Genomic DNA, 26830 nt, shown 5'->3' on the forward strand with positions numbered 1-26830 from the left:
GCTCAAGATTGACACTCCCTCTCTGTTTCCTTTTCTCTTCTGTTTGTGCTTCACCATTAACATCATGGAATCTGAGCCCCCAAAATGGTCGCACCAAAGCGATCCGCAAGCCCCCTCGAGGGTGCCGTCCTCAAAAGCACCAAGAAGCCGTCAAGTCGACACCCTGAGTCTACCGCTGGCCCTACCGAAGCACCACAAGCTGCTCCCGTCAGAGTCATCGTATCTCTACGCTCCGAGTCTAAAGCGAGACGGAATGACCCCGAGACTAACGGGTATCTCGACCGACAAGATGATTCGGCCGATGGTTCGGAAGACCAGCCCATTGAAGCAAACCCCGGCACCACGTGAGTCACCTCTTGCAGTATCTTTGGTAGCTTCAACTAGGTGATGGTCTGACAGACTATCACAGTGGAAATGAAGACGCTAGGCTTGATCAAGAGACTAAGGCGCTATCGAGTGGCCGACCATTCCTCGATGACTTTGCCCATTTAGGGTGGCTTGAACGTATCGATGGCCTTGCATTTATGAAAGGAAGCCGGGTTGGATACTGCGACGCCAAGTTGATTCGACGACTGCAAATCCACCACAAGTTTTGGGTAGCGATGGAAGAGCAAACTCGACAAACTTCGGAACTCGCTTTCGAACTGTTTGATCAGTATGGTCGCCTTCGCAAAGAGTTTCGAGAACACACTGTCAACAAAGGCACGGGCGTTTGGGGAAGCGAACTCGATGGCGAGGACATTCTTCTCTTTGAGAGTATTCGAGTCGAGCATGGGCATCGTCGCCAAAAGATCGGAACCAAGATTGTCAAGGCCGTTCTCAACAAGGCCCGGCGCAAATCGACAAAGTTCTTTGCTTTGGTCAAGCCAAGATGTCTTGTGGAAGAGATCGACATCGGGAATACTGAGAAAAGGCTGGTGGCCACTGGGGCTGCTGAACAGTTCTTCCGCTCGATAGGCTTCAGGCGTGTCGGAACCTCTGGCTGGTTTGCATTCACGGACGACTCGAGTCATCCTTCAAAGCGCCTGGAGACTTCAGATGACTGGAACCAATCTCGTCTCACTCAAGTGCCACAATCAACAGTAGCAACCTTTGCCAGGCTCAGGGGACCTGATATGGTTGACTCTGAATGTGTTCGACTACTGCAAACCGACTTGCGACTTCAGCTAGAGGACAACCCCGGAATTCTACTTGACGAAACGCAAAACACGATTATGCATCTTTTGGCCTTGCGGACCTGGCCCAAATCGATCGCATACGCTATCGACAAGTGGTCCCAGTTGAAGAGTCTCCGAAATAGAGAGGGATACACGCCCCTTGAGGCGCTACAAACGTTGATGGAGACGTCAAGAACAACTCGGACCGAAAACGGCAAGACACATGTGGTGTTTGACGGTTTTCGAGGGTTTAGTTCTGTGCAAATTGCGTTACTTGGTACCTTTGAAGGCGTCAATGTTTGTGACCTCGACAAGGTCCCAAAGGACGTTATCGCGCTGGTTTTCACCACACCAAAGCAAGACTTCCAACGAATCCCCGGTGCCAGCGAGATTCAGAGAACGTTGAGATTGAAGTACGGATGCACTTGTGGACAATGCCTGGGTGGGTTCTTGAGCCCGAGAATGCAACAAGCTCTTCGACAACAGGGCAAATTGCAACTAGGGGCCCTCTGGGATCAGATCGACGATGGCCCTGCATGGCTCAAGTGGAACAGAACTGAACTGAAACGAGTTCCATTCACAACCCAACATCTGATGGAGGACCACAAGAATCTCAGGGTAGGGTTCGTCACGCTGAGCAAGCACTTCTCAACTTGCATCGAACGGAAGCGAGTTCCCGATGAGGCGAACATACTTGAGGTAAGCCAGGGGAGTGGTGAGTGGCCTCCAGTCACGCAACTCTATCTCAGATGTGGAGGGACAATTGCTGCAGCAGTAACGATGATATTTCACAAGGTAAAGGATCGGAGTTTATGGGCCACATGCAGCTCAAACCGCGGGACGTATTGGGTGCCTTGGGCGCAGCCGGATCCCATGCCAGGGATGGTCGAGTGTCGCAATGACTTGGAGTTTGGATTTGTAACCGGAATGTGCGGATATGAGAGAAGCGAGGTGTGATATTGCTTCGGTATCCTTTGGTTGAGGTTTATCTCTAGTGGCTGGGTGTTGTATGTTGAAGTAGAGGTAGCCATGTACGACATGTGTGAGAGGCATTGGAGGTGGCAGGGTTGTGAGTGTATCATATGTGTGAAAGTAACATCAAGTGCTTACCGAGATATGACTTGAACACAATGTATTTTGTTTGGGGATGTGTTAATGTGCGTTCTAGATCGCTATGTATTGAACGTTTGCTGGTGACTCATGACAAAGGATATCTGTCACTGAGAGCAGTGGTGCCGAGAAACCATAGTAGCATTTTGAATCCTATATACAGGCATCAAATTTCTTCCCTGAATAATACCAGGCCCCAGTCGGCCGTTATCTTGACGGACTATTAGGAGTACAAGGGGCAAGTTACTTTCTCTTAAGTTTAAATAGCTAGTTTAATGGAGGTTTCATTATATTATGGGAGCGACCGTCTTAAGTCAAAGTGCATGTGATACATGAGACCATATCCCAGGGGCCCAACTAAGCCAACGATAATATCCTTACTACCCTTCACCAAGAGTTGTTTTCAATCCAAGAGCACCAACCAGAAAGACTGCTCGAGAAAGCGGGCCAAGGTAGGAAGAGCAAAGCCGTTGAACGGAAACCCTGCGTTGACTATTAGCTTATATGGCAAAGTAGGTGCTTGTGAGTAAACATACCCATACTAGCTAGATCGAATACCACAGATGGAAAAGACTCAAGGGAACCAGTTGTTGCCGTTGACTTTGCGGGGAATTGACATGCCGACACCTTAAATGGTGGCAGTGTCTTCACCTGGTTCGGCGGTGGCGTGCGTTCTTGAGCGCGCTGAACAGAAGCAAGCCCTTATCAATGTCCTCCTCTGTAGGTCGTGACGCCTTGTGCGATTCCTCCTTGCCAATGGCCTCGTAACGGGGAAGCTCTTCCACAGTGATCTTTTGAACCTCCCTCTTCTCGGCTTGAACCTTTGTAGCTTCAATCCACGTCTTGGGCCGGGCATTGACGTCGAATGGGGCGGGTGAGGAAGTCCTTGCGGAGCGGATGCGTTGGACACCATCCTTATCCTTTGCAAGAAAAGAGATGGGCCGACCCTGAGCCTTCGACTCCTCTTCAAGCTGCTTGAACCTCTCAATGACGGCATTTCTGATCGACTCTGCGCTTCGTCCCTCGCCCCAGGTGTAGGCCTCAGGGTGTTGGCTTTCAGTCTCCGCAGTGTTGGCAGAGGGGGAAGAGGTCGCCGGTGCGGCGGGCATCGCTGAGGAAGGGGATGGGTCATTTCTCTAAGAAAATTAGCCGAACGCCTGGAAAAGTTCACGAGGAGCACATACATCATCTCTTCGAGGCAGTCGTGTGATAACTCGCTTCGACTTGAACTCGACGCCCTGGAGTCGAGTCATGGCGCGATCCCGCATAGGGTTGTCAGGAAACTGGACGATGCAGTATCCCATGTGCTTGGTGGACAACTGGAAAAGGGGGTTCAAGTCATCCTAGTAGAAAGCACAGTTGTTGAACCCATGTCGTCTCAGGAGATTCGCGACCTCTTCCTCGCCTGCGTGCTTGTCCAGTCCGAGTAGGTACAACAGCCTGTCTTCGAGGATGGCCTGCCGGGGGAGATGGTGGTAGCCTTGATGGCGACACATTTCTTCTTTCGAGAGCATGAGAGTGAATGTGCGGCAAAGAATACTTACTGAGTGTATGTTGATGTTGGAAGATGAACTTAATGGTGAAAATGGCAGATGCTCTGTTTATTTTTCGTGTATGCTTCGTGTATGTTTGTTTTTGTTCAAGGTGGATTTCTACGCAAGCTTTGTCGATAAACAAATCCGGTTTAAAAGAACCCATACATCAGACCCGCTGATAGAAATGCCCAGGCGGTTTCTGTGAGAGTAGCCACATAGCTTGGGCAAACAATTTCTCCCCACGTGTGAGATTGGTTAATGAGACCATCTTAGCACCCCTGGCTCCTGTAAGGTCTAGGTATTCAGGTCTCACATTGCATCAACACATGGCAAGCAACGTAACAGACATGGAGTAGGAGCGGATAGGGGGGCGATCAGGAGCAAGTCCCTTTCTTTATGCATAAAGAAAACAGTCCATCAGAATTGATAATCTATCCGTATGTAGGTACTTCAGCAACGATCAATAACTTTTGCCTTGGCAAAGAACAAAGACCACTCATGACTCTTAATCACGAAAGTGGCTAAGTAATCGAGCAACGATATACACAAAGCCAGATAACCCTTTGCCAGGGACTATTATCATCTTGAACTGATGGGTAAATACCAAGGTAACGGCTGGCCAGTGCCAATATTTGTAAAGGTGCTAGATGATTAGACAATCTGCCCTGGTGTCTGCGTGGCTGGTGGCTGAACAGGCTCAGCTCCAACAGCTTTTCTATACTCTAGAGGAAGTCAATATTAGCGAATGCACCCACGAGTAGAGAACACGCTTACCCGAGAGTCCCCTGATACACTCGATGCACGTAGCTACACACAGTACAAGCGCAACAATCTGCCCAAAACCCCAATCGTTCTCAGAATCTCCCTCAAGAAATACTTCGTTGCCTTTTCTAATAGCAATGGCCATGTATAGGTGGAGAGTATACTGTGCCATGGCCAGGGGCATCAGTGCCCAGACTCGATACTCAGGTCTGGGATGAGCCAAGAGGGCAAAGTAGCCAGCTATGTAGCGCAGGGCTAGAGCCACGGCGTCTGGGGGAGCGACTGACAAGAAAAAATCTGCCTGCTTGATGAATTCCCTCAGCCTCAAGAGCTTCAAGAAGGCCCCCAATTTGCGTGTAAAGCGTCGTGCAAGGTCTGACTGGAAAGGTCGCTTTAATAGACAGGCTAAGGCAGGGAAGGCGAACCCACTCCTATAGCAACTTAGAAGAGCGCATATGGAGTAGAAACAGGTGAAGCCCAGGTACATCATATCGGCCAAGGGGTGCATATCATGGGGAGTCGCGATGAGTCCGGTGTTGTAGCAGCGGCCGACTACCCCCTGGTCCCAGTTTTTCAACTTTGTACCAAAGACGGCAGAAAACGATATAAAAGTGCAGATATAGGCTACAAGGGTGAATGCTCTGGTTCTCCTGAGGTTTCCGGCGTCGGTGGAGACGTTGATAAGGCTCGCACAGACTGAGATACTGTGTCGACTGTCAACTCGCGTGCCAGAGTAGGTAGGTGCTCTTGATTCTACGTACCCAGTGAAGCTTGAAGTATCATATACTACGCGTAAATGATACAGACTGAGGGTTTCATGCTGGATGAGAGCGGCTATTAGCAGGCCCATTGCTATGAGACATTAGCAACCCTTCTGCATATGACCGGGAAAAAAGCGAAACGCACCATTGATGACTTGTACGTCACTGATAGTTGCAAGAACACTGTCTATGCATTTCTTCTTCATGGCAGCGCGTTCTCCCACCAGCCATCTCAGTTTAATAGCAGACAACTTAGTGTTCAGAGTGGCATCTTCTTGTGCCTGGTGCTGATCCAGTTCCGCCAAAAAATTCTCAGAAATCTGCTTGAACCTAGACTCTGGGCGATATTTCTCAAGTATGTCGATAACAGACGTCAAAAAAGCACGGTTTACTTCTCTAGCGCCGGCTGCTCTTTCGGCCGCTGTCGCATGGGCAGAGCCAAATACCAACTGGCCGGCGGAGCGTCTAGATGTGACAGCGGTCCGCCACAGCACTAGAGAGCATATCGAGAGGAGAATAGAGAGGCCTGCCTGAAAGGCAAAAGAGATCATGATCTAGTCAAGTTTAATTGTGCTCGGCTGAGGTCGAATCTGGGGTTATTTGATACTTACCCCTAATCCCGCGATGTCGGCATTTGCGGAACCAACATTGCAAGCCATGTTGGGCGATACCTCAGCAGAGTCGACTTGAACCCAAACTTTTCGTATCAACGAGACATCCGCTGGCTAAATAATGGACAGCCCATGTCCAGGCAAGCATTGTGGCGGTGCAAGTGCATTCAACAGGCGGCAATGGTTTGAATATTATCCAATCGGGCTGCATAACGCAGCATCAGGCTGGCTAAGAATAGTCTCAGAAGTGAGAATCAGCAATGAAGATAGCGGCCGGCCAATTATCGCGCACTTGAACCGCCTGTGGCGTTACAGCTGGATAGACGAGGCCCCTTAACCGAGGCTTCTTTGACTCCCATCTCCTCCGTATCAACCGAGAACTCTGACCTTGAATTAGGTATGTGAAACTTTATCAACGTAGTAACCAATCATATCCTGGTTTAAATGTACGTAGCTCACGGACAACATGCATTTTTGTGCACATATTCAAAAACGTCTGATTGATATCTACTTTCACTCAATGTGGAAACACAGTCAACTGCTATGCTATCGACAAATGTGAAAGATGCAATTATGGTTATACATGCTGCTCAACACTCAAACCGCAAGGGGAACCTGGTAACTGTACTGAGGTAACCCAGCCCACTGAGGGAATGACTTGACGGTGCTCTGATACTGCTCAATCGGCAAGAAACTCTCCAGATCAGTCCTAACACCGCCCTTCTTTGCAAGAGGCTTCCCATCGAATCGCTCCTCGATCCATTTCAGCCAGAGGTGTCGAGTTGCATCCAGATCGGGAACATGGCTCACACCCGAAGCGACGAGGAACTCGAGGTTGTGCTCAGGGTACAGTTTCCAGGTATCTTCGACTGTCTTTGCCGTGATGTTGTACAGGACATAGGCGTCTTCTATTCCCTGGAGCACAAGTAGGGGCCCCTTAAAGTCCTTGCGTCCAGCGTCGCCGAGCTTGGAAAAGGCATCGACGTACCAAGACTGGTCGTAGTCGGACCTGAAAACAGTCTGGGTTGTGAGGAAGAGTTGCTGAAAGAATGCGACGCCACCTTGAACTTCCCTGGCTAGTTCTATCCGAGCGATGCCCAGGGGTGTCAACCAATCCTCGAGTTTAAAGTCGGGGAAGATGGAGCGGAGCATTTGACCAACAGAGGGGAGCATGAAAGGGGAGGGACCGCCAAAGACAGCAGTGGTAGGGCTTCCGGCGACGGCTCCCCTAAAGCCGGGAGAGAGGTCTGCGAACTTGTCCTTTTCATTGGCAAGAGCCTCAGCGACGGCCCAAGCGACTCCACCGCCTTGGCTATGACCCATGACAATAAAATCACTGCTTAGCTTCTCCGGGAAAGCTTCCAATGCGGCGCGTAAGCCGTAAAGGGAATCGCGGGCTGTGGTGGGAGAGGCATGGTACTGATGGGGGATATCGCTGCCGTCCCATGACTTGGAGATACCCAGGCCTGCGAAATCGGGGGCGAAGACAGCGTATCCAGCTTGAGCTAGGGTGAAAGGTGCCGAGTTGGCGTACCAGAGGCCACGGTCAGCGGAGGGTGCTTGGGAGGCAAAGAAACCCGACGTTCCATGTGCCCAGATCACGACAGAAGCCTTCTTGCTCTTTCCGAATCTGCGAGGCGTATAAGGCCAGAGGATGAAACCAGAAGCAGGAATGACAGTCCCGTTGAAGTTGGTCGTGGTGTAGATGATGCGCGAGAGTGCAGTGTTGGACGGGATTGAATAGGCGGTTGGGTCAGTGAAGGCCTGGATCTTGAGGATCTGACCAGGCTCGAGAGGACCAGTCTCGTTTGTCAGAGGAGGGAGGGTATAGAAGTCATCCTCTAGGGGTCCTCCAAAGGCCAGTTGGGATCTCTCAAAGTTGAGGACGTTCTGTGCGCTCTCGGCGAGGGCGTCACCGAGTTGGGCGGCCTTGATCTGGGCTGGGGTGAATTTGAAGGACGAGTTGAAGTCGGTTCTAAAGACTTCTGCAGGAGGGAGCTGAGCTGTAGCAAGTCCCGCGAGAAAGGAGAGAGAAACTGCGAAAGATGCTGGAGATCTCATCTTGGGTGGTTGAAGTGGATTGAATGTTGTCGTCCATGTTGAGCCTCCTGGAGCAAGGCGCCATTTATATACGCCACCACCAGCGCGCACATCATTCCCCTCGCTTTCTAAGCCTGACTAAATCAAACCGATTCAACGAGCTGTTTACACCTCGGACAAGTCAAGTTTGCCGAGACGGTGGCATCGCCCAAGGATCGAATGCTCCGTGGCTCCACGGAGTTGAGCCAAAGTCCGTAATTCGCACGATCAACGGACGAAACTTGACATGCATGCAGTCCACGGACAAGTCATATGGGGCTTGTCAGCTACTTATGTAAGAATAAAGGATCTTTAGAGTGCTTACTTTGTTTGCCAAGTGAATTGCGTGTTTGCCGTAAGCGGTGGCTATTAGTTGCCGCGCGGGTGATATAAACGAGACACAAGCAGGTAAAGCCCCCAACTGCAGACAAAGGCTATGACCGTTTGCGTAAGCGAATCCCCATAAAAAAAAAATAGTAAAAAGATACCGCAGCAAGAGACGGCGCTAAAAGTGTCTTCATAATAGGATAGGCTTATCTCTTCACCTGGTGCACACCTCATCTTGCGTTGACCCGCGTCGGGTGGGTCGTCACTGGCAGCGTCACTAACAAGAAAAGGATGTCAGGTATTCAAGAGGATAGAGACAGTGAATGCCCTCCATTGCCTCGACTTCAATTCATTCATTTATGGTGCTCACCATCCGTGGCAACCTTTCTTGTTAACTTCGCCCGACTCCTCGTAGTCCTTTCTTCTTTCCCACTTGTCCCACACAATATAACACTCGCCACCTAGATCGGGCAGTCGACAACAACCTCAACACCGCCTTACATGATCTCGAACCCAATACTTTTGTAACACAGTAGCACCCGCATCAGCGGGGACGCTCAAAGAAAAATCCCTCAGATCTTGGCCTTCTGGGCGGTCCAGCTGGCGATGGCGTCCATCAGAGGGGGTGACAGAGCATCGTATGTCTCGAGACCGATTGACTTGAACTGGGCGCGCACGGCGTCCATCTTGGAAGCATCGAAGCCCTGCTCAATGATGGAAGAGACAAAGGCGGCGAACTGGGGCTCCTGCCAGCCCTTCTCAGACGACAGCTCGGTGTGGACAAAGTCGAGACCCTTGAAAGCGTGATCCTTCTCGATGCGGCCGTACAGGTGGACGCCGCAGCTGCTGCAGGCGTGTCGCAGGATGACAGCGCTCTCGTCGACAATGTAGAGCTTGTCGGCGTTGGCGGTGACGCTGACCTGGTCCTTGGGGATGACACCGATGACGGAGAAGATGGCACCCTCGGGCTTCCAGCACTTGGAGCAGCCGCAGGCGTGGTTGTGGGCGACGTTGCCGGCGAGGGTCACCTCGACGGGGCTGGAAGAGCACTTGCAGCGAAGCTTGCCACCAGAGAAGTTGGCGCTGCCCTTGGTGATGCCGTTGTTGAGCGAGGGGTGGAGGGGGAGAGACATGGCTGCGGCTTTGGCTGAGGCTTTGCGGTAGACCTGTGTGACGACGGCGGCTGCTGAGACGAGGGCTGCTGCGATTGCGATGGGAGTCTTGTTCTTGGAGACGATGGATCGAGGAGTAGACATTTTGGAATTTTGGGGTTTGACGGTTCGCGAGTTTATATATACCTGCCTCGGATACCCACGAGGAGGACACTGCTACCAATTAAATAAGATTTCAGCCCGTTCTCTCGTCCCCCATCTCGCAGCAGCAGCATCGGCAGCGCAAGGGAGAATGGTTTCCGTGCCCATGCGGCGTCGTCCCCGCACGGCAATGTTTACTGCATGGAGCAGGAGTTGGCGTAAGCGTAAGCGCAGGAAGAGACCATCCCCGAGATGCCGAGATATCACCATCTGCCGTTCCGTTGGGCTTTGTTTTGCGGGGAAGCCGGGGTAGGAGTCACACCGGAGGTCGGCCACGGCTACCGACACCGACTCCGTGCCCACTTTACGCCATTTGCAGGTAAAATGACACGGAGATTAAGGGAGGCATAGAAAGATAGCAAGACTATACAATTGTTAGCAAGATAAGAAAGAATTGACTCTTTGCTGTGAAGCTCAATATGATACATGGCATCTCATTTCACGACTCCCCGTGTTAGTCCAACTCCCGATCGGCACCCCGGCCGCAGAATTGAGGGGTACAGGAGCGCATACGCATACGCACACAATGACTGCAACCCAAAAGATACTTGTCCAGTAATTCAAACTTGGAGACGGCGCAAGTACTCCGTATCGTCGTCCCCTTATCATCTGATCGGATTAAATATGGGGGTGCGCCGGAGGCTGGGCAACACATGCCGGAACCCGTTCCGATGGGGCACCAGAGAAGCCCCTCGAACCTGCAGAAGGGGAGATAGGGGCAGCATTTGCTTCTCTCGACGCTATTACAAGGCTATAATTGCGCCATTGGTTGGAGTACATGACGACTAGAAGCCCACTGCTCTCAGAATATGTACCTTTCTCGGAAGAGAAAAGAAGGCACCTCGGTAGATTGCTCGTCTCGGCGAAAAATAAAAGCCTGTCCAGCGGGGGGCCGAAGACGCGGCCGCTTGCGCTTGGCTTCCGGCTCCTCCGCTCGGGAATTCCAAGAAATGAGGTGGGAAAAGGAGGCGTTGCACTCGATGAATCCGAAGATGGGCATGATTGTCGGCAGTGTATATTGAATGGTCGATGGCGTGCCATGTGGTCTTTGGGTGACATCCGACCGCCCTGAGTCTGACTCGTCATGCGAGAGACGAGGCATTGTCGATTTCCCCGCTTCGTCGGATGAAGGGGTCTATCGACGGGTAGCTGCTGAGCGCGATGTCGACATCATGATGGTCAATTGAAGTAATGAAGAGACTCGGTGTCTCTGACAGTCTCGATGGGCGACCGTTTGGGCCGTTGGATTGATTGACGATGCTGTGTCGTCTATTTAAGCTTGTTTCTCTTCCTACCTTGATGGAGTCGAGATGGATGGCAGGAGATTAGTAATCCTCTTTTACCATCAAGGTTCTCAAGCTCTTTTGACTATATAAGTATCAAAATCTCCCCGAAATGCTCATCGCCGCGTCGTGGATACCTCACCTGGCTGGTGCTGTCTCGTCTCGGCGAGTTGAGGATGTGCCGCCGGCTTGGTGGGCTCCATCCCGGTCCATTCTACCCTGGACTGAAGGAAAAAAGACCATGTGCCGCAAACTTCACTGGCTGCTATGAATTTGATTATCTGAACTCAAAATAGCATGATCTGTGAAGTTGATAGCTGATTTCTACTCTAGTAGATCCACGACGATGTGGGCTCATCGATACTATCGCCTACATTCGTCCGATGCCCTGTCCAACCAGGGAATCTCTTCCAACGTCCCCTCGAAATATATGCAAGATTTTTGAAGTTCAAAACATCATGAACCAATACTTCGAGTTTCCCAGGTTCTTTCACTAGATAATCTCGCCTATTATGTCACCGGTTTGAATATTTGAACCGAGGCAAATCATCACAACAATAAGAAAAGGCAACCCGAAAGTCGAAGTTGGAATAGGCGCATGCGAGTCTCCACGTGCGCAGCGATCGGGCCACTTGGTTGGCATTGATTCCAAAGCAGATCGACCTATCAGACCACGGGGTTCAAAAGTGACCCCGAGTACTTACATCACCTTCCACTTACATAGACACACCATAGATGACTTATAAGAGAGAAAAACCTCGAGCGAGCATCTATCACAATTCCAGCGACATTTACCAGCCATGTCTTGCCCAGCGCGCATTTATCCCCTCCGCAAACCCAGGAATCATCGACTTCCCATCCCGAGATGGAGGCTGGCCTTGCCGAGAGACACCACACACGTGTATACGGCTTACATCGGGGTACAGAAGCACTCGAGTGACCAAGCGACAACCGATGCTCAAAAAGAAGCCACATCTGCGATCCAAGCCTGGCTCAAAGGTCACTATGGACCCTCGGCATTCGAATCGTTCACCGTGATAGATGGTAGCGACGTGGAGGAAACCTCGATATGGGTCAGCTACTGGCTTGAAGAATCAAAGTATAAGCTCAGCATCGAGAAACTCTCGCTTCCTTCAATCTACTCGAGTCTATCAGCACCAGGCCGTGCTTCAATCGGCATCTGGCGTGAGGCTTTTACAACCGAGGTTCCCAGGCTGGAGACCAACTACTCCGGTCTTGATTATCTTCCTGGCTTGGCAAGACTCCCAGGTACTAGCTTTCCCGAACATGAATTCTCAGCATATTGGGGAGCTGCAAGAGATCGCATCCCTTCTTCTGCCTACGACCTGTTTCCTCAATCGACCGACACAGTACCGCCGACAACAGTGCCTCGTGGAATCGGACAGTATCTGACAGGTACAAACACCGAAAATATTGCGCATATTCGATCAGGCCAGTTTTGGGAGAACTGCGGCCAGGAAGAGGCAGACGCCTACGACAGAAAGCTCGAGCCAACACTACGGTCGGGGCTCGAGTACCTGTGGGAGAACTCTCCAGACACTGGCGCTCTTGGACTGCGATATCTTAGGAATCATGACATTGATTCACCAGATGGTCGTCCACGAAAGGAAACCTGCGGCGCCGGGTTCTTCACGAGTTTGGAAACACTCGAGACGTGGGCCAAGTCTCATCGTTCGCATCTCGCCATCTACCGCGGTGCAATGGCGCATTACAAGGCCTTTGGGGATAGGAGGAAGATGAGGACTTGGCATGAAGTATCAGTGCTGAGGGGAGGAGATGCCAAGTTTGAGTACCTGAATTGTGTGCCCAAGACGGGAGTTATTCGAGGGATTCCGCTCACGGTCGAGGATATTGAAATGTGAGGGGAGACATGTGTTGCTTCATAAAGAGGCCGTTCTAGCCGTTCCAGCCGTTCCAGCCGTTCTTCCCGCTCATTTATCCTTTGCTACACCTCGAGTTGCATATGTCGGTCCCAGAACAAGCACCGACTGGCAATCGCCTTTGGGCCGAAACCCCGCTTGCAATTGTACAGCCTGTATGTTCAGAAGATACATCAGAGAGCGGGCAACTCGGTCCAGTGCCTTTGAAATCCACTATCCACTATATAGTTCCACCTCTTGATACACATATCAACTTTACAAGTCGCTCGCCATGGCATTGCCAATTCGAGTTGCCGCGTGCCATGCCTCCCCCGTCTTTCTCTCAGCTCGGGACACGACGTCCAAGGCCATCTCGCTTATTGAGAGGGCAGCCAAATACAAAGCAAACCTAGTTGTTTTCCCAGAGACCTACATCTCTGCATTCCCCATCTGGAGTGCATTGCGGCCTCCTACCGACAACCATGACCTATTCAAACGAATGGCACTAGAGTCCGTTTACGCAGATGGAGATGAGATCCAGGCCATTCGTGCAACGGCAAAGAAAACTCAAGTCATGGTCAGCATTGGCATCTCAGAGAAAGTCCACTCCAGCAGCGCGACCTTATTCAACTCCAACGTTCTGATTGGGAACCAGGGCGAGGTTCTGGTTCATCACCGGAAGCTCATGCCCACGTTTTTCGAAAAGTTGACCTGGGCACCCGGAGACGGGCATGGACTAAGGGTCGCCGAAACGGCATATGGAAAGATTGGGAATTTGATATGCGGCGAGAACACGAACCCCTTGGCTCGGTATTCGCTCATGGCACAAGGGGAACAAATTCACATTTCTACTTGGCCGGCCATATGGCCAACTCGAGTTCCAGGTATCAGTGCGTCGCAGGATCAGAGCAATGATGAGGGGAACTCCAGTGTGGCGAAAGGGGCCAACTACGACAACGTGGCCGCCAACAGAACTCGCGCAGCCGCCCACTGCTTCGAGGCCAAGTGTTTTGGTGTTCTCTGCTCTGGGGCCCTAGGAGATGACGCTGTTGAGATCATCTCGGAGGGTTCTTCTCACCTGCGTCAAGCTTTGGAGCACTCGCAGCGCGGCGCGACCATGTTCTTGGATCCTACTGGAGCTCCCTTGCAAGGGTTTGTGGTGGACGGTCAGACAGAGGAGCCTACCGATTTCCTACAGAGCACAGAAGACATTCTGTACTGTGATATGAACGTCGAAGATTGCATAGAGGGCAAGCAGTATCACGATGTCGTGGGTGGATATCAGAGACTGGACGTGTTTGACTTGAAAGTCAACCGTACCCGTCAGTATCCAGTGACTTTCACCGAGGATGTTAGCGAGAGCGCATCACAAGACCAAAAGATTAATACTGAGGCAAAGAATCAAGTCGAGTAGTTACATAGGAGGAAGTATTTTCTGATCACCCACTTAGCACTTCGTTCCGGACCCATTGCTCAAACGTAGTCGGCTCCAGCTGGCTCTTCAACCATGGCAGATCAGCGCCGTAAGCTCTTTCACCGATGAAACCAAACATTGTCCTCAAGTCCTTGACTATCCAAATGATGAACCTAGCCAAAAACCCATATGTAACAGGAACGCCCTTTCCGGTGTGGCGAACAAAAATGTCGTCGATATCCTTGAAGCTAAGCTCATCACTGGCAATCGAGAGAGCCTGGTTCCTAATACCGGCCCGGTCGGGCCGTACTAGACTCTCGACTGCCCACCTTCCAATGTCCTTGGTAACCGTGACCTGCATCCTCTTGCCCTCCATATTCTCCCTCCAACCTGTCATGCAGAGCTGACCGGGGAAGCCCCACCAGGCATTGTCGGCGAACCAGGTTGGTCGGAGGATGGTGTACTCCATCTGGCTGGAACTGCAAACACTCCTCAGGTGCTGTTCGATGTAGAATTTGTCCGAGAAAGTCTTGCAGTACGACGGGTCCTTGTCGCTGAGTTCACGTCCTCCGCGGTCGACAGAAGAGTAGACAAAGTAGGGGACTCCGTTGGAAGCGGCGGCATCGATGAATCCCTTTGCATCGTTCAGTTCGGTCGGTCCATGGGCCTGTGCGAGAAACACTCCAGTTTTGGGTATGATGTTCTTGCCCAGATGTTGGAAGACGGTCTCGGGGTTGTTTAGGTCGCCGGAAACAATATTGATGTCGCTGTAGTTCTCACGAAGCTTGACAGCTCCCGGTCCGGTGGCGTTTCGAGTGATGGCATAGACCTTTCTGGGTTCGATCTTGAAGTCGGGGTGGGATAGGAGAGCATCGACTGTTGCGCCGCCTTGACGGCCAGTGGCGCCAGCGATAAGATAGTATTCTGGCGGAGACATTCTGTGCCCTTGATGAGTGCCACGAAACATTAACTGCGCTGGGCTCAGTCATATTTATACAGATGTGGACTGTGTTCTCTTGTTGCGCTATCTATCCTCCTTGTGATGCCTGCTAGCAGTCAAGCCTCCTATCATCGCGACTGCGAATGTGCATGATGGAGCAGGATGTCAGTGAACGTCCAATCAGGACTCATGGTGATTTAACTCACCTTGCCTATCGAGATTGATAAAGGGTCAGCAGAGCCGCGCGCGAAGCCGCATCAAGCTTGCGCGCGCGAGATCTGACATCATCATCTTTTCGATACCGCGCGCGAGAATCCACACTTTGCAACTTGGGGGGCATCGGCTTGATTTGTAACTACCGCGCGCTTACTCTCGTTCCAACGTATGTCCACATGTCATATTCCCAGCTCACATGTTATTCCCTTACTCCGATCAAGCAAATCTTCCACAGATATAGACCCTCGAAACATTTGTGTGCCAAAGTACCCCAGCAATGACCCTCCTGCGTGTGCAATGTTTGCCCCTCCTTGAAGTACCAAGCACAACTAGGAGGCCGTGTTGAGACGGCAAACTCGAAGCCGGTCGATGAGTCTCTCCTTCAGAAGCGTCTGGGTCTCTTCGAAGAGGATCTTGTGGCCTTCGAGAAGCTTGCCCTGAGGGTCTTCGGCTCGGGCCTTCCATTCGAGGTGGATGAGGCAGCTAGGTCTGTACCCGCCGAGTTCGGACCAGTAGAGGCGAGTCACGTCGATGACGACGGCGCGGATGGTTTCATCGTTCCAGTAGACGCAGAACTCGATAGCTGGGATGTGGGGGAAGAGGATCCGCAGATTCGCTATAGAGTCAGCTGGGTGATTGGTGGCTTCGGAGGAGGGTTCATACCTTGGGTCAGGGTGCGAAGAGCAACGGCATCCTGATATTCGCTAGCCATTTTGACTCGACTTTCGTTTCGTTGTTGGTTCACTGCTTGGTGAGGCTCGAAAGCTGTTGTGTGGATGTAGGCAGAACTGTAGATGCAGTGTTGAAGGGGGGCTTCTTCACAAGGGTGCAAGGACTCGAACTTCGAAGCCATCGGGGCATGAAAAACACTTAACCTTAACTGCAACACCCGTGCTTGTTTGCTAGCTATTGATCTGCGTTTGATTGATTTTTCGAGGCGCCAGCTCGACTCGGCACACGGAGTATCCTGTCCCCAAAACGCTGTGCCCCTGGTGGGCGATGGAGGATAGCTTCGTGCTGGATGGATCGCCATGGATTTCCCACGCTGTTCCCTGAGGCATTCTGATTTCTCCAAACACTCTGGCTGGTTCTCTCCGGCCGCCTACTGGGTGGCCAGGGTTTTACATGACCTAACCCTTTGCCGCTCCTTGGGCATTCTAGTATGGAGACATCACGCACGACAAACTGGCCATCTGCCTCGAGTCATTTGATTTTGATGAATTGATGAGATGTTTATTTCAGCTTGATCAAGCTATTAATGAAGTCCATGCGCTTTAATCCCCCATTTGAGTCCTCGAAACCCAGTTTGGTACCAGATCAACCTGCTGCACTGCTTTATCCATCCCCCGTTGACACAATCTTCATCCCAAAAAGTACATGACATGATCATTCGAATCCTCAACCCATGCCTTTCTGTCCACTACAAGTCGGCGGCGACTTTACAGGTGGTAGCGGGTGGTGGCGAGAACCATGACCTCGCGCAGGATGCCGACAAGGGGGATCTCGAGGTTGGGGCCCTTGGGACCGCGGAACAGGACCTTGTTCTGGCGGAGGGGATCGTGGATGACACACGCGTAGTAGACACCAGGACTCTCCATGCACAAAAGGACCTCCATGTCGGAGCCTGGGTACACGACACGCAGGTTCACTGTGAGGGAAGGTTAGCGGGCGGTCGAGAGGAGGGTTTTCTACTGGGGACTTACTGAGGATCATTTCCTGGAGGGCCCGAATCTGATTGGGAGGAGTAGGTAGCATGAGACCTTCGTTGTTCATCGTCATGATGTTCTTTGCGGGTTTCGTAAAGGTTGGTTTGGGTGACTTGATGTCTTGCGAGCGGATGACGCGTTGTGAATGATGAGGGCGAAGGCGAACGAGAGTGAAGAAGAAAAGGTTCACTCGAGTGGGGGTGATGATGAGGAAGGAAAGAATTAGAGGAGGGCCAGCGAAGTTTTGATTTTTTACTCTCCCACCATCGTCTAAGGCTTAGGATGAAGATGTTTGTGCGTCTGATATCTAAGGGGGCTCTTTCCCAGGCACCTATTGAGGCCCTTTGTTCTATCTCTCAAACGACCAGGTTTGCATTGAAATAATTCCCTTTGGAAAGAATACAAAAGAAACAAAGACTATTACTGTTTTCAAATCCCTTTGGTTCTTTGTTGACCTGAATCACTGGCCCATCAAACTCCTTGTCCCTGAATCTCAGAAGTCGTCATCTTCAAGCGCACAAACCAACTCGGCTAGGCCTACTCTGGTGACCCCAGTGCTCTATTTTATCTCTACAGAACGCTGTCTGCCCTCCTTGTAAAACCCCCCAAGAGGATCAACTGGTGGGGGACGGGAACGAACGACGAGTGTACCGATCCTCTCGAATTGCCCAGACTCGCCAACTGCTCTCAGCACCAGGGAAACCAAATGGTCCGTCGACCCTTCTTGAATCACGCTCATTCGAATGCACAGGACCTCTATTCCTGGAAGAACTTGGTAAGGACCTTTGTGATCCAGCTGATAATCGGCGTGCATCATTAACCGCAAGGTCGGTGAGAATCTGACGTAGTAGGAGCCAGATCCCCATTTCGTTTCCTCCCCGACATCGCGTTCGATTATACCCTCCGCAGCGAGACCCTTTACCTTGATCGTCCCTCCATTCAAGTGTCCAAACTCGTCGACACCGGCTGCGTCGACGTTCCAACTTTCAACCTTGCTGAGGTGTTGCCAAGGAGGCCGATCCTCATCCGTCACCGTCTCATCTGGGTTCCAGAATACGATGCTGTCCCAGTAAAAGACGTGTGCCTCGACACTTGCCCAAGACCATGTCGGCGCCGCCAGGGGGTGATACCTCGGCTTCTTCTCCCCTTCGAGCTCAAGAACAGTCCAAATGAGGTCGTCGTTCAGGGTGTTCCCCCACAAGCCTGCCACGTACTCTTGCTTCCGGGAAGCCGCCATCTTCTTGGCCAAGCCTCCAATCGCAGGCAGTCTGTCTGAAGGCTTGGTGATTCCGAGGGAGGTGTATTCGTTGACCATGGTGCGCCAGATACGAGCCATGTAGTAGGCAGCGTATTCGTGCCACTCTACGCCTGGTGCAGTTGTGAAGAGTGCTTCTGCGTAGAGGAGCTTCATCAGACCCGATGGAGCAATCGAGGATCCATCATGGGCTATGCCGCCACACTCACACTGCATAGCCGAAAGACATTCGAAGAATAGTTCTTGGGGGCCGAAGTGTATCACCCGCGGTGATAGCAAGCGCTCTTGATAGACCCAGGCCCTTGTCAGGAGTGGATGTCGAGCAATAGTCCCATGACCTATCAGACCAACATCGGCGCCGGACCGGTCAGGTTCAGGAACGGGATCGAGGTGATGGTCAATCCGCTCTCTAAAGAACAGACGGTACTCTTCTCCCTCTGGAGTCTCCCCAGACACTTCAAAGTCGGGCGTGTCTGTGTAGAGGCCGCCTCTCCCGTCTGGCGAATGCGTAGCCGCGATGGTCAAGAAAGCTTTAGAATAGATGGACGACATTTTCGCCGACTCAATCTCCCAATCTGTTCGACTGTCCTGGATGATGCACAAAGAGTCGATCCATATGTAGCGAAGTCCCAGCTGCCTCGTCAAGAGGATCGCGTCTCTAAAGGTATTGGACAAATCTTGCATATCGATTCCTCGTTGCCGCTCGTGCAAGGTGTCCTGAGTTGTCGTGATGATCTGCGTTAATCCCCAACAGTGACTGAGACAGATGTATTTGGCTGATTGGCCATGTGTCTCTAAGAGACGAATGACTCCATATGCATCTCCAACGTCAACAACTCGCTTTGGGAGTTCGGGGTTCTCTGACTCGATGCAGTCTACATGTTCACGATCGTCTTCGCAGAGCTGTATCCAAGACTTGATAATCTCGACTGCGTCAGGTGAGTCTGTCCTAGACGATATACGCTGAGAGACCGGCATGGATTCCCATGCATCAGGAACTGGACAGTCATCTAGAATATGAGTCAACCTAGTTATCAGATTCCATTACGAACTACCCACCTTCTTCAGTAGCAAACAGCTCAATATCAAAAAAGGTGCCGTCTTGCAGCAAAAAGCTGACGACCTTGTCCACCTCGGCCTCCTCGTCCTCGTAGTTCGGGTAGAAGAACCTGATGCTGAAACTCTCAATCCGTTCTTCATCGACTCCATGCTGCTTAAAGCACCCTCGACAACCGGAAACAAGGATCTCGCAGCAGTAGCATGTCTTTGCCGAGGTTTGCAGGTCTTGCCAAGAGAGATCTCGTGGGACGTGCTTTCGGCTTATGCCCACTGGAGCGTCCTCTTCAGGACGTAACCTGCCCACTCCTATGAAGTTGTTGCATATGTTGCACAACATTAGGAATGAGTGACAAGTTATGTAGTGTATTCAGGTGAATAGGCGTTGTGCAGCCTTAGCGCAAGCAGGGAAGTTTTCGTCTGACGCTCTGCGCTAATTAATGACAATGGACTCGCCTATCAGGTATCCTTGCAGTGCAGCTGACACATGACTGGGGTTTCTCCACGCATCAGTGAAGCCATCAGCTTGTTCACGAATGACTTTGTTCGAGCTAACAGTACATGGGCTGCGTACGGTGATGGTGTATTTGAGCCAAAGTTATTTGGAGAAACTTCCAGCTACTGCGCGGTGAAAGATAAGATTGTCACTTCTTGGGCCATTATAGATCCTCTTTGTACAGCATAGGTAGCCAAGGAACTCTGGAGTTTGACGCTACATTTCTGCCACAAGTAAAGAGAACGAGGAATGCCAGACTGCAAGTCCTGCTATTCAAATGAATTTAGAACCCATAAAGGATCTCTTTGTCTTTTCCATTGCAGTTAGACTTTCTGTAGAACTACTGTTGTTTTCAAAATGAGCACCCGTCTTGACGGGAGTTTGAGTATGCAAAGAGAGACTGGCGAAATGCTGTTCCAAAGTGCACCCTTTCAAGATGACCGCCACGTATCCAGCGCACTTGTTGATGTGACCGATCGATAGATAAATCTTGATACAGATGATTGCTAATCTACATAATATTCGAATTTGTAATCTTTTGCACTATGGGTTCAGACAAATCCTTCGCTTTGCGACGCTTAGCTCTAAAGGTCCACAGAGCATTTTACTCTTGACAAAGCATTCAAGGGATCAGGTAGGTAGATTATTGGCTATTGCGTTCTACCTGTCAAGATAGAGGCTACAAGCCATAACATCGTGATCCCTGCTGTTCGCGAAAGTGTTGCGGAGTTACATAACGTTATGCGGAGTTTGTATCCGTAATTGTTAGCCCATTTGTCATCCCCACTCTTCACCGCGACGATAGTGCGAGGATATATATATGCAATCATGGGCTATAATTGATGAAATGTATATTCAATCTGTCAATTTACCTGCATCTTTGAGAGAAAAACCCATTATGAACGTCACTGTAGTCGGCGCATCTGGCGAGACTGGCCGCTCCATCATCGATGGGCTCTTGGGTTCATCCACCAACTTCGTGAGTCCCATCCATGCCACTACAAGGCTGTCACTCACATATCAACTCATCCAGAACGTCACTGCGATTGTTCGACCTGCCTCAATCAACAAACCTGCAGTCCAAAAAATCAAGAGCCGAGGCGTTTCCATCATTGCCCTCGAGCTTGTCAACACCCACGAAGAGCTTGTAAAGGCTCTGACAGGCCAGGATGTTGTCATCGTTGCACTAGAACCCTTCTCGATTGAGCCTCACCTCGAATTGGCGTCTGCTGCCAAAGACGCTGGAGTCAAACGTTATGTTCCCAGCGCCTTTGGGCCAAGCTGCCCTCCTACAGGAGTGATGATGATTCGGGAACTTGTACGTGAAGACCGTGAGCTCTACTGTCTCATCTAACACCACATAGAAAGAGCGTGTGATCAATCACATCAAGAAGATCTACCTGCCGTACACCGTCATCGACGTTGGCATGTGGTACCAGATCGCCATCCCACGCTTACCTTCCGGAAAGATTGACTATGCTCTCACGTATTCGTCGGATCAGGTCGCCGATGATGGACAGAGAGCTTCGAGCATTACGGACTTGAGGGATATTGGCAGGTATGTGGCGAGGATCATCACGGATGAGAGGACTCTGAACCAGTATGTGTTTACGTACAACGAGGTGTGGACTCAAAACCAGATCTGGAACCACCTTGAGAAGATCAGTGGTGAAAAGATTCCACGAAGCCCGGTAAGTCAGACCGTTATTCAAGTATTGTTTGCCATTATGCTGATTCAGCTTCAGATATCGAGAGAAGAAATCGAAGCTACTATTGCTGCCGCTCAGGCAAAGTACGATGGAGGAGACAAGTCGTACCAGGACCTTCTCGGCTTCGTCGTGCCCCAGTACTTTTACAGCGAGTGGCACAGAGAGGACAATCTCCCAGAACGTGCCAAGTACCTGGGCTACCTCACCACAAAGGATCTGTACCCAGATTTCGAGTACACCAAGTTCGAGACATACTTGGACGAGTTGGTCAAGGGTGCAGGAGTCCCCGTGTACGCCAAGAGTGATTAGATAAGCGAACTCCGGATTGAGGAGAAGGAAATGAGATTGACGTCATCGTGACGTAACGGACTAGCCCGTCGTGTCGTGATGGCACTAGGTACCGAAACACAATTGATGGAAGAGAATTCTTACGCGATCACGAGGTTCGCGTCGCTCGCTACTTGGCACGACCCGAACACTTGGACCCTTAATCTTCTCAGATCCTCCTCCCTTCTCGCTAGATCTCTGTGCAATGCAATGGCACCGTCGTCCCGTCCCTTGCTCCCGAGGCCCGCGTCGGACAAGCCGAAGATTGGCAGCAGAATCCAGGGTCCACCCCTTTTCAAGCCCCCCAAGACTAGAACGGCATGTCATCACTGTCGGAAACGCAAGGTGAAGGTCAGTCGATCAGTCCATTGGTCCAAAAATGGTCTCCAGGGGGCTAGTTACGCATGCCATGCCATGGATGAGGATGGGATCGGATGGATGGGCGGGCATCGGGCTGAGCTGAGCTGACACTGACCTCTCATAGTGCGGCGGCCAACGTCCGACCTGCCGGGCCTGCATACAGCGGGAGCTGAAGTGCGAGTATCCCGAAGAGAAGAGCGAGGCCATCGAGGCCAGCTTTGAGTCGAGGGATCTCGTCGCGCGTCTGCGCAGCCTGCCGTATGACCAGGCTCTGGAGCTCTTCCAGCGCCTACGTGAAGGGCAAGGATCTTCGTCTTCGGCTGCAGGAGAGTCGAGCGCACCTGCGGGCAGCCAAGGGTCAATTATCCCGCCGTCCATACCGGACATGACCATTATCAGGAGTTGTATGCCTGGAACCCCAAACTCGCTCGAGTTTGAGCTTGCTATCAGACATCCTATTGCGTACCCAACGTTATATCCCATACCTATTGGCTCCCTCCCATCTGAGCGGATGATCCGACCAACCAGAGCCATCCAGTCGCTGTCAAAGTCTCCTTCAGTAGAGTCAGACGAGTCCCCTCGAAAAGATACCATCTCACCTACTTCCAGTTTCTCCGTAGCCCAGCCGCCGGCACTACTGGTTCACAGCGGCCTTGGGCAACTCGACATATCCTACTGGACGGATGTGCCCATTAGCAATGAGCTGGCTGCGCGGGTCATCTCTCTCTACCTCGAGATAGATTACCCAGTCTTGCCCCTATTTCACGCTGACCTCTTTGTCCAAGATCTCGTACAGCGACGAGGATATTTCTGCTCTCGCTTCCTTGTTTCTGCCCTTCTGGGTTGGGCTTGTGTAAGCAATCCCCCATACACTACCCAAGCCTAGAAACGCGACCAATACCAACATAACACAGCAAGCGTACACTGCCCTGAAGCCGGAGATCTCCGTATATAGCGTCGAATTCTTTTCCGAGGCCGAGAGATGCCTCGCGGCCATACCGTCAGCCAACACGCTCACGGCTGTCTCGGCGCTGCAGTTACTCTGCATGACTGCTGTGACGCAAGGCAGGGACGACGTTGCTTTGAGATATCTTCAAGAAAGCGTCAAAGTTGGCAGGGCGATGGGCTTGTTTGGCGTCCAGCCTGGGAGGCCCTCGGCAAACAGCTGGCTGGACGATTACCACGATTGGCGCATCGCCGCGTCGTATACGGCATGGGGAGTATTCAACTGGGTCTCGTTCGTCGCCCCTAGCCAAGCCGATAGGCGCTAAGACTGATGCATGAGAATACAGTGTTCACGGCCTTCACTACCAAAGAGCAGAAATCGAGATTCCTCCACAGCTCCCGATGCCGGGCGACGTCAAGACCGACCCAACTATGCGGGTGGGCTACTCTGCCCAGCTTGGTCCTACAAAGGACACATTCAGAGCTTGCTGTCAGCTCTGGGTCATCTTTCATCAGGTACTCTGGTCATATTATGGCCAGAAGCAGACTGGGGTACCCTCACAACGTGTTCCGATCGAGTTCGCCGAAGGGATATATCGTCGATTATTAATGTGGGCAGACGACTTGCCTTTGGACCTCGTACGAAACGAATTGAGCAATCACGGAGTCATGATGATGCAGTATGTCTGACAATTACGTTCTCAGATTGTGGACCATGATCTCAACATACTGACCTTGTCATAGCATATACTTTCACGCCATCATTACCGATATATTCAGGCCTCTTCTCGTCGAAGCCGAAAGCAGCAAGCCCCTCCGTCTAGGCTCGTTCACGGCACCTCGGGCAACTCCAGAAGCCGCGTACTTGGCTTCCGTGAACCAGTTGAAGCGCCTACTACTCATGTATCGGCTCAACTTTAGAACAGCCATGTTCTCGGTGGTCTGGCAAACAGCCCTCATCTACGTTGCTAACGCTATGATGAGAGAGGTGAAGACAGGCAGTAACGAATGGCGCTACTACCTCCACCTCTGCATGGCCGGGCTGGAAGACCTTTACGCTTCCTATAGGGTGTTTGGGTCTATTGCAAAAGCCATTCTAGGCATAGCGATTGAACACAAAGCCCTCAGACCCTCTGAAGCACGGCGCATCACGAACGAGTTGGAGGACCTGGGTCGCCACCACACGGTCTCCAAGCCGTTGCGCGATGGGCGAGAAGTGGCCAACTGGATCATTGATCTGGATCTTGCCATGACGGACCCTGAGGCCGCGCAAGGCAGCAACCTTGCAGAGAAGTTTCAGGAGCTCATTATCGAAGACCCCTCAGAGGAGAAAAAACCTTAGACTCTTGGCGCTCTGCATATTCAACGATCGATGTTGGTCTCTGAGGGGATCAGAATTGGACTGCGTGATTAGATACATGATCCGAGTTATGTTGGACCTCAGCAGATACCCTATTTACATAGAATCCCTTTCAACGCTCCTCAAGATGTTGTCTAGGACGCGCTCAGCCCATTGAAGATCTGGTGCCTCAGTTGACCACCGATGTATCGTCCACCGCGCCATCTCCAATGCGTCCTTCCAACGTTCTGGCATCGGTATCCTCCCGCTCTTGGCGGCAGCAAGCAACGTGAGAGCCCTCGTGATGCAAGAACGTGCGATGTACCAAGTTCCATGGTGCCGGTTATGCCCAAAAATCCGGAACAGGTGCTTAACGGAGAGTTGGAGACACTTTTGGGCCAGGGGAAGGGCCTCATCGTAGTGAGGATCGCTGGGATTCTGGTGGATGACGTAGAAGAGCAAGGGTCTGTGAATCCATTCTCGGCAGCTAATCTCTCGGTTCTTGACAAACTGCGCGAGCTCGTTGTTGGACATTTCATCATCTTTGAGGTCGATCTGGGGTGGGATGTGAGAGTGCCTATCCCCTGTTAGCTTCATCGTTGAGATTCAGGGGTTCTCTCACCAAATGTCAATCTGTTCACTAAAGTCCTTGCACTGCTTGATGGTATCGCCAATGTTGTCGATCCAGCCTCTTTCTCCGTCGCGAGCCATGACGGCCAAGACTCGATTCATCATTCTTCGGTATGAGATCTCGGCGAGATAGTAGAACCAACTCTTTTCTTCTTCAGGTACGATGTCGTCTTGGAGAGTGTCTAAAGCTTGGTTTTGAGCTGTTGGGGAGGCTAGTTCCGTAGGAGGGGAGGGGAACATGTCGGGATAGTCGCAGTGTGCGATGCCGCTTGGTGGGAGAGGTATCTCTAGCCTCAACTCGCTACATGATGTCAGTCAGCCTTGACATGATACCTGAATTTTTGGCTTACTATTCTGACTTGACACAAGACCAGTATAGCCTTTGCTCTAGTCTATGGGTCTCGCGAGATACAGCGTGGTTTTCCGGCGATCTTCTCTGGCTGCGTAACCAGAGGAGGTTGCGAAGGTCGACGCAAGCACGGTTAAAATGAGACCATGCTTCAAGCGGTCGAAGGCAATACATCTCGTATACACCACAAAAGAAGAGGCATTGGGTGTTGAGTAAAGAAGGTTGCAAAAGCCCCAGCCGCTTCTTGGCAGCTAGGTAGTAGGATGATGCGGTATCCTGGTCTACGTAGGCAGACATGGAGGATCTTACGGACTCGGGTGTGCTGTTGATTCCGGGGTCAGTCTGGAAAGGTGCTGCGAGACATGCAAGAGCGCAGGATATCAACTGAAAACCATCAGCAAGGGCCTCGACAACGTGTTAGGGGGACATACCACAAGGCACGATGGTCCGTCCCACCTGGGTCCATTCTCTGCGGCGTCTCTGACTTGGGCTTTATAGTCTGCCACGTCCAAGATGGGATTCTTCACGTGTACATAGGCCAAGAATTTCTTGGAGAGAGGGATGAAGTCGTCTTCTTGGACGCCCCTACCCAAGGAGCCAGTTCTTATGTTCTCAGCCTGGCCGCTGTCCTCTTTTGCCGACTCTAAGATGAAAGAATGAACATCAGGCACCAAGCCCTCAAAGATTGGCCAGCGCAGGACTCCCTCGCAGTTGTTGGCAGCTGACGGGAAGCCAGGGATATCAAGTGTCTGGAGGATGTCGATCTCGGGGAGATTGGTGGTGGTTTCAGCAGTAGGAGCAGCAGAAGTCAGGAAGTTGACTGACATGGGAGCCTCTGAGACCTGCTGCTGTGAGACATCTGAGGGCTGAGCGATGACTGCTAGAGGTCGAGACTCCAAGAGTGTGACAACATGGTTGAGGCGGTCCAGGATGGTCAAGCTGGCTGGGTCGAAACTATGTGTGAATCTGTCAGTGAGATACGCCCATCCACTATCAGAATCAAGTAATACTGACGTCGAATAGTCCGAGGTTTCAGGACCAGGGTATATGCATTGTGCTCCATTCTTAGAACAGAAACCACAAGCCGGCCGAACATTATCGCACTTTGTCTTTCTCAACCTACAGCTCTGACATGCCGTCACGGCGCGTTTTCGCTGATACATGGCTGCTGTGCGTGGTCTCTTGTTGCCCTGCCCCCCGGCGGCACCGGACTGGGCCTGAGGCGCTTGATCTGCTCCATCTCTGTAGTTGAACATGGTGCAGTCTGAAA

At 51.5% G+C, this 26830-nt stretch overlaps 11 protein-coding genes across 11 annotated transcripts; 4 read left to right on the plus strand and 7 right to left on the minus strand.

The window, feature by feature from the left end:
- Positions 1-84: 84 nt before the first annotated feature.
- On the plus strand, positions 85-2059 carry MRS44_007439 (uncharacterized protein; the record flags this gene model as incomplete). Its single annotated transcript, XM_065620538.1, has 3 exons — positions 85-344; positions 410-1856; positions 1907-2059. The coding sequence occupies 3 exons, from the start codon at positions 85-87 to the stop codon at positions 2057-2059; spliced, it is 1860 nt and encodes a 619-aa protein (XP_065476610.1).
- An 855-nt stretch (positions 2060-2914) lies between these two features.
- On the minus strand, positions 2915-5984 carry MRS44_007440 (uncharacterized protein; the record flags this gene model as incomplete). Its single annotated transcript, XM_065620539.1, has 7 exons — positions 2915-3403; positions 3452-3610; positions 3812-3864; positions 4577-4995; positions 5050-5416; positions 5471-5879; positions 5937-5984. 7 exons carry the CDS (start codon positions 5982-5984, stop codon positions 2915-2917), a joined length of 1944 nt encoding a protein of 647 aa, XP_065476611.1.
- A 549-nt stretch (positions 5985-6533) lies between these two features.
- On the minus strand, positions 6534-7997 carry MRS44_007441 (uncharacterized protein; the record flags this gene model as incomplete). The annotated part of the gene is made up of 1 exon (XM_046282221.2): positions 6534-7997. The coding sequence occupies one exon, from the start codon at positions 7995-7997 to the stop codon at positions 6534-6536; it is 1464 nt and encodes a 487-aa protein (XP_046129022.2).
- Positions 7998-8914: 917 nt separating this feature from the next.
- MRS44_007442 (uncharacterized protein) lies at positions 8915-9598 on the minus strand (the record flags this gene model as incomplete). The annotated part of the gene is made up of 1 exon (XM_046276977.2): positions 8915-9598. The coding sequence occupies one exon, from the start codon at positions 9596-9598 to the stop codon at positions 8915-8917; it is 684 nt and encodes a 227-aa protein (XP_046129021.1).
- Positions 9599-11738: 2140 nt separating this feature from the next.
- Positions 11739-12821, plus strand: MRS44_007443 (uncharacterized protein; the record flags this gene model as incomplete). The annotated part of the gene is made up of 1 exon (XM_046276976.2): positions 11739-12821. The coding sequence occupies one exon, from the start codon at positions 11739-11741 to the stop codon at positions 12819-12821; it is 1083 nt and encodes a 360-aa protein (XP_046129020.2).
- A 289-nt stretch (positions 12822-13110) lies between these two features.
- Positions 13111-14232, plus strand: MRS44_007444 (uncharacterized protein; the record flags this gene model as incomplete). Its single annotated transcript, XM_046282220.2, has 1 exon — positions 13111-14232. One exon carries the CDS (start codon positions 13111-13113, stop codon positions 14230-14232), a length of 1122 nt encoding a protein of 373 aa, XP_046129019.2.
- Positions 14233-14257: 25 nt separating this feature from the next.
- On the minus strand, positions 14258-15169 carry MRS44_007445 (uncharacterized protein; the record flags this gene model as incomplete). Its single annotated transcript, XM_065620540.1, has 1 exon — positions 14258-15169. One exon carries the CDS (start codon positions 15167-15169, stop codon positions 14258-14260), a length of 912 nt encoding a protein of 303 aa, XP_065476612.1.
- Positions 15170-15717: 548 nt separating this feature from the next.
- MRS44_007446 (uncharacterized protein) lies at positions 15718-16100 on the minus strand (the record flags this gene model as incomplete). The annotated part of the gene is made up of 2 exons (XM_046281444.2): positions 15718-16004; positions 16052-16100. The coding sequence occupies 2 exons, from the start codon at positions 16098-16100 to the stop codon at positions 15718-15720; spliced, it is 336 nt and encodes a 111-aa protein (XP_046129018.2).
- Positions 16101-16827: 727 nt separating this feature from the next.
- MRS44_007447 (uncharacterized protein) lies at positions 16828-19745 on the minus strand (the record flags this gene model as incomplete). Its single annotated transcript, XM_046272919.2, has 4 exons — positions 16828-17036; positions 17092-17364; positions 17746-19359; positions 19409-19745. 4 exons carry the CDS (start codon positions 19743-19745, stop codon positions 16828-16830), a joined length of 2433 nt encoding a protein of 810 aa, XP_046129017.2.
- Positions 19746-20799: 1054 nt separating this feature from the next.
- MRS44_007448 (uncharacterized protein) lies at positions 20800-24584 on the plus strand (the record flags this gene model as incomplete). The annotated part of the gene is made up of 8 exons (XM_065620541.1): positions 20800-21219; positions 21266-21592; positions 21647-21900; positions 22111-22288; positions 22422-23150; positions 23212-23534; positions 23590-23922; positions 23987-24584. The coding sequence occupies 8 exons, from the start codon at positions 20800-20802 to the stop codon at positions 24582-24584; spliced, it is 3162 nt and encodes a 1053-aa protein (XP_065476613.1).
- A 114-nt stretch (positions 24585-24698) lies between these two features.
- MRS44_007449 (uncharacterized protein) lies at positions 24699-26816 on the minus strand (the record flags this gene model as incomplete). The annotated part of the gene is made up of 5 exons (XM_065620542.1): positions 24699-25158; positions 25204-25512; positions 25562-25944; positions 25992-26550; positions 26680-26816. The coding sequence occupies 5 exons, from the start codon at positions 26814-26816 to the stop codon at positions 24699-24701; spliced, it is 1848 nt and encodes a 615-aa protein (XP_065476614.1).
- Positions 26817-26830: the final 14 nt, after the last annotated feature.

Source organism: Fusarium solani (genome assembly GCF_023522795.1).
Source record: "Fusarium solani strain SB1 chromosome Unknown bctg00000004, whole genome shotgun sequence".
Classification (NCBI taxonomy): Eukaryota; Fungi; Ascomycota; class Sordariomycetes; order Hypocreales; family Nectriaceae; genus Fusarium; species Fusarium solani.